Below are 7,500 nucleotides of genomic sequence, written 5' to 3'. Positions count from 1 at the left end.
AGAGAGAGAGAATGAGAGAGAGAGAGAATGAGATAGAGAATGAGAGAATGAGATGGAGAATGAGAGAATGAGAGAATGAGATAGAGAATGAGAGAATGAGATAGAGAATGAGAGAATGAGATAGAGAATGAGAGAACGAGATAGAGAATGAGAGAATGAGATAGAGAATGAGAGAATGAGATAGAGAATGAGAGAATGAGATAGAGAAAGAAAGAATGAGAGAGAGAGAATGGGAGAGAGAATGAGAGAGAGAATGAGAGAGAGAATGAGAGAGAGAATGAGAGAGAGAATGTGAGAGAGAGTGAGAGTGAGAGTGAGAGTGAGAGTGAGAGTGAGAGTGAGAGTGAGAGAGAGAGAGAGTGAGAGTGAAAGTGAGAGAGAGAGTGAGTGAGTGAGAAAGGGGAAAGGTGGAGAAAATACATTTAAGTATTCTGTCATAAGAGTTTTTTTATTACAACTAAGAAGAAAAAAAAGTTGAATGAAAGGGATATGAGAACTGATGGTAAGAAATAAAAAATGAACAGTAAAGCAAATTAAAAACTCAAATGCATGTTCATGTCTTATGGTGGTGTGTGGCTTCTTCAAGTTTGCTCTGTCTTGTATTACTTTGTCCTCTTTTAATCATTAGCAGCTGTTCATACAGTACCACTGGTTGTTCAGTGTATGACATAAAAATGTAATTATCAATATGCAAGATTAAAGTCTACAGTTCATGTTAATAGTGATTTGTAGTTATGAGATATTTTTTGTCTCTTTTTGAAAGAGTATCATTATTTAATTTAAATGAAAGAACAGTTTTGTCCTTTGTTATTTGCTCTAGCTTGTGCTGTAATCCATAGTTGTCTAGATGCTTGATCTTTGCTTTTGAGTTATTGCTTCTTTTTATAAAGACAACTTGCCTTAAACTTTTAACTTGCTTTATACTTTGTTTTCAGTGAAATGGTCAGCTCAACTGTGTTTGATTGTATTATTTACATGTTGTGATTTTTATTTACATATTTTGAATTTTTGTGTTATCAGCTGAAGGCAGTACACCAAATGGTAAGATCTGTTTTGAATAATCGATGCATGTAAATTGTAATTGACTCTCAGAAAAGTATATCTAACAATCTAAAGTCAATTAGAGCACATTTTTTGTTTATTAGCACACAAACATCCCTGATCACTTTAATTACAATTTATTGTAGGCTTATTTAAATTTTTATTCAAATCCAGTTGGTAATTCAATTAGATACTCCATTTCCTTTTCAGTACAGTCTACTATTTACTGTAAATTTTCCTTCCTGATTTATATGCAGTATTTCTGTGTCCAAGTTTTTTCTCAGAAAGTGCATGTCCTGCATAATAAACCTATGATTGAAAAGTGCCCTTTAGAAATGTACAAATTTTGGCATTAAGTCAAGACTATTAGAAATTATGATAGGTTTCTTTTATTGTATTATTGTAAGGTGTATCAAATTGTTATTCTTAGGAATGATGAATGATGGGTAAAAGAAGGTTTCCATGACATTTAATAAAAGCAGGAAAAAGCAAGGACTGGACAACCATTAGCTGTATTGGTATACATAATATTCTTATTGCATTTATAAGAGATGTGTTGTGTTTGACTACACATATAAGTTCACCAGTATGTCATATAATGGCCTGGAATATATAATTTATTGCTCTAATAAATTCCCTAGGGTAGTCCCATGTTCATTGCTAACTTTGTAACATGGGTCTTTTTGTATCCTTCTCCATTAAGGTTTATTAACACACACACACACACACACACACACACACACACACACACACACACACACACACACACACACACACACACACACACACACACACACACACACACACACACACACACACAACACACACACACGTGTGCACAAAGTTTCATTTTTTAGTATGCCTTATAACATCCATAGAGAATGGTATTTTTGGTTTGGCTTAGTGAGGGACAGCATTCAGCTAATGGACATGGATTGGATTAAATATCTTTAGCATGGACTGATTTACACATCTTGTAACTATGAATGAAAAAGGAAAGATTAAAATTTAAAATTATAGGAGCCTTGCAGAATATATTCACCATGGATAGAATGCTTGTATGTGGAAAAATGATAACATGGAAGTGCAAAATATTGATCATAACTTAATTTTTTTCATCATTAACATGTTTTTATATCCAAGCATCTCCAAGTGCTTTCTGATGAATATTTCTTGTTGCTATTTGAAACTAGTGTTTGAGTATTTCTACATTAATATGATATGAAGGACATGAAAGTAATCTATGCATATAGAAATTGACAAATAAACCAAATTCTGGGGGGCTTGATTAATGGTTTTAATCATTGTTCATATTTATTTCTTTTTACATTCTGTAACTAAATATTATGAGTGCAATACCATGAGCTGCATAGTATTGGTATTTACTCATCGTTGGTTAATCTGGTAAGGATATGTATGTATATGTGTATGAATAACTTTCTGTCTATCTATATACCTATCTGTCTATCTGTCTATCACTCCATCTGTTTATCTGTGTATATCTATCTATCTATTCATCCTATCTGTCTTATCTATCTATCTATCTACCTATATATATATATATATATATATATATATATATATATATATATATATATATATATATATTAAATGTATATATATATACATAAAAAAAAATATATACATATACATATATACTTATACGTATATACTTATACATATATACATATACATATATACATATACATATATACATATACATATACATATACATATACATATATACATATACATGTACATATATACATATACATATATACATATACATATACATATATACATAGACATATACATATACATATACATATACATATATACACATACATATATACATATTCATATATAGGCACACATATATACGCACACATATATACGCACACATATATACGCACACATATACGCACACATATACGCACACATATATACATACACATACATACACATACATATACATACATACACACATACACACATACACATACATATACATATACATACATATACACTTACACATACACATACATACACATACATACACATTTATATGTATACATATATGTATACGTATATGTATATTTGTGTGTATACGTATATGTATATTTGTGTGTATACGTATATGTATATTTGTGTGTATACGTATATATACTATTATGTATACATATATATAATGTATATATAAATATGAAAAATATAATATTTATATATATATATCATATACTTATATATATATAATATATATATATATATATATATATATATATATATATATATATATACATACACACATACACCCACACACCCACACGTGTGTGTGTGTGTGTGTGCATGTGTGTATGCCTGTGTGTATGCCTATTCATATATACATATACATATATACGTGTGTGTATATATGCACACGCATGTGCGTGTGCGTGTGTAAGCGTGTCCACATGTGTGTGTATATATATATAAATGCATATATATAAAATATATATACATATATACATATATATATATATATATATATATATATGTAAGTATATATATAGATATATATAAATATATATAAATGTATGTATGTATGTATATATGTATATATGTGTGTGTGTGTGTAGCTCAAAAGCTTTCAATAGGCTATGCTAAGTTAAGCAATGGTTAGATACACTTAACTGAATACTGATTGACTTTAGGAGTGATGATAAATCGTAAGGGATCTATTAAACCTTTAGAAACAAAGGTTTATACTGTATTTGGTAATATTGCTTTTCAGTTAGGTCTTTAATAAGTATCCTAGTGATGCTTGAAATTAGAATTATAACCCTTTTGGTTATGCTAGTATATTGCATGATAGTTAATAATTAGGCTTTATATGTTTTATCTGATTTACACTTATTATTTATAAAGTTTACTGTTTGACACATTTCTCATGTCCACTTCCAATGCGGAGTGCCACATTTAGATGGGACAGTATAGTTGGCACTAATTATTATGGCATGCATTGAAATTCTGTCTATTGACGAGGAAGTTATGGAAGAAGTATTGTCATTCAGCATGAATTTTGTATGCAGCCACTCTAAGTTGTTGGATTCAAGTGATGAAGATATCATGTCTTGAATAGTTTTGACTAAGTGGTTGGTGAATGCTAATGTGACATCATATATATGTACACGCACACACGCACACACGCACACACGCACACACGCACACGCACACGCACACACATACACGCACACATACATGCACACACATACACGCACGCACATACACGCACGCACATACACGCACGCACATACACGCACGCACATACACGCACGCACACACACACACACACACACACACACACACACACACACACACACACACACACACACACACACACACACACACACACACACACACACTCACGCACACACATGTATGTATATTTCTATAAGAATGGATTTGCTGTTTTGGAGCTTTTCCCAGTAGCTAGGGATAATTTTCCTCTAACTGATATATAGTAAGGATGGTATTGGCTTCTACTCTCCTCCCCAAGAGAGGGAATGTGTTTGGGTTGAGTTTTTAAATGTGTGATCCCCCTTACTATTAGAGGGTACTTCCCCCATGTTGCCCTTGAATGGCTACACACTGCAACACCACCTTGCCATATTGGAAGCCTTAATTACAGTCATGCTATCATGTGATGCATTCAGCTTGGACATTATTGGTGGTGCTGGAAAGGAGCTACCCAGAGTGAACTTGGCCCTTGCAGACCTGACACTTGTATATTATTAAATCACACATATTAACAATTGACATATTTTCTTCACTCTGTCTTGCCAGGTAGTCAGTTCTCTGTGCCTTTTTTATTATTATTATTATTATTATTTTTTTTTTTTCAGCTCTGATACAAATAGGGTGCTATATCATACCATGCGAGTGAATCACCTTCTGTAAAAATGATTAAACTATATCACAGTTTGTTGCATACAAAATAATTTAGCAATTTTCATTTATTGCAGCATACCACTGTCAGCTCTTAGAGTGTCTTATGTCTCTTAAGTCTGACATTGCAAAGGACTTGCTCTGTGTGATTGCATATGGGACTCCAACATCTAGGTCTCCAGCTGCAAACCTCCTCTTCTATTATTGGCCAAGTCTAAATCCAACCCTTTATGACAGAAGGGGCATACATATAAAATTTAGTGGTGAGTATGTCTAACATGTGCAATGTATATTAACTATATACCTGCCTATATACCCATAGTGATTTCATTGATAATGAAAGGAACAAAGAATGTGAATTCATTACGGAGTTTCATTTGATTCTACAGACCTGTTATTATGGAGAGAAATTAGTTTTAAGGCAAGTTCAGTGGATTATTCATTCACTTTCTATATTTCAGGACTCAATACTTCCTTTGGAGAATATGGTATACAACACATGTATAAAATTTCCTTTTCCAGGCATCATAATGTGACAATATGTTTGATGAGCAGCATCTGTTATATAAACGTAAAATGTAATGATTGAGTACCTGCGTGTGTGTGTGTGTGTGTGTGTGTGTGTGTGTGTGTGTGTGTTGTGTGTGTGTGTGTGTGTGTGCGTGTGTGTGTGTGTGTGTGTTTTATGTGGGGGTGGGGTGTGTGTGGGTGGTGTTTTGGTGTGTTTTGGGTTGTGTGTTGTGTGTGTGTGTGTGTGTGTGTGTGTGTGTATGTGTGTGTGTGTGTGTTTGTGTATAAATGTAGCTAAGTTCACTGATGTAATTTATATGAACTTTCTTAAATTTTATTTTATATATATATATATATATATATATATATATATATATTTATATTCACACATGCATATACTTATACATACATATATGTATATACGTATACACATATTTATATAAAAGTATATATATTAATATATGTTCATTATATATATATATTAATGAAATATATAAATATGTATATATTAAATATGTTATAAAAAAAATTTGTATATATAGATATTATTTTTATTATATATATATAAAATAATATATATATTATATATATATATATATTTTTATATAATAAATAATTATATATAATGAAAATATTATATATATAAAATTTATATATATATATATATATATATTTTAAAAATATATAAAAAATATATATTAGTATATATTAGTATATATATTATTTTATATAATTATATAATGAAATTATATATGTATTATATTAATATATATATATTATAATGTATTATATATTTATATATTAAAATTTTATATATTTTAATTATATATATATATATATATATATATATATAATAATACACAATACATAACATATAATAAAATTTTAAAAACTAATACATGCGTGACCCGGCGGCTCGACATGAACCTACTTTTAAAAGGAAAGAAATAATTATACTACATATATTTTATATAATACCTGTATTAATATAGATTATAACAATCCTTTTTGACCAGGCCTTGAACCTAGGTAACTCCGGGTATAAAATGGGGGGCCGTTAAAACCACCATACCACTGATTGCAAAAAGGAATATTCAATGGTTTATCTACTAACTAGCTCCATAGACATTACCTGTCTGTTCAAATATGAAAGATAGAATAATACATATATATTCATATGTATACACCTCAGTACATCTGACTTCGATTTCAAATTTCTAATCAATATCCACCAAGTGCCCAGGGAGTGTGGTTTTAAAACCCTTTCTATATTTTTCTCTGTATGGTAGATAGGTAATGTCTATGGGCTAGTGAATCCTAGTTGACACCCCTTTTAGGCATTGTGTGGTAGGTAGTTTAGTACTGGCCCTCCCGTTTTTTTTAAGGAGGGCCTAGGTTTTAAGACCTGATCAGAGAGGATTGTTATATATCTATATCAATACATGTATTGATATAGATATATATGCATATATATGTATATGTATATATATGCACACTCCTTTTAGTGGGTCTATGGGATGGTTGGTTTAGTACTGGCCCTCTGGTTTTTATACCCGAGTGACCCGGGTTTTAGGCCTTTCAGAGAGGTTATAAAAAAAAATAAAAAATATATATAAAATATATTATATATTATAATTTTTATTATATATAATATATATAATAAAATATATATATATATTAATGTTAGTATATGTATATGTATATGTATATGATATGTATATTTATTTTTTATAGGTTCATTATTTACATTATATTTTATTATATATGTATATATATATATATATAAATATATATATATTATATATATTTAATTTTATATACATACATATAATTATAAAAAAAAATTATATAATATATATATATATATATATATTTTAATATATATAAAATATATATATTATATTATATATTATATTATTAATAATATGCAGTGTGCAAACCTATATAGAGGCATATTATATTATTATATATTATTATATATAATTAAAAATATATATATATAATTAAATTTAATATATATATATA

General features: G+C 29.4%; 1 protein-coding gene across 1 annotated transcript in view; it reads left to right on the top strand.

The window, feature by feature from the left end:
* Positions 1-7,500, top strand: part of LOC119578553 (protein unc-79 homolog) — a gene marked incomplete in the record, with an annotated part of 181,492 nt that overhangs the window by 14,150 nt on the left and 159,842 nt on the right. The window contains 1 exon segment of the mRNA XM_037926122.1: positions 5,043-5,228. Coding sequence (XP_037782050.1) covers positions 5,043-5,228 — 186 coding nt within the window.

Source organism: Penaeus monodon, chromosome 11, assembly GCF_015228065.2.
Source record: "Penaeus monodon isolate SGIC_2016 chromosome 11, NSTDA_Pmon_1, whole genome shotgun sequence".
NCBI classification, from domain to species: domain Eukaryota; kingdom Metazoa; phylum Arthropoda; class Malacostraca; order Decapoda; family Penaeidae; genus Penaeus; species Penaeus monodon.
The sequence above is the reverse complement of the archived record's forward strand: the minus strand, read 5'-3'. Positions and strand labels throughout refer to the sequence as shown.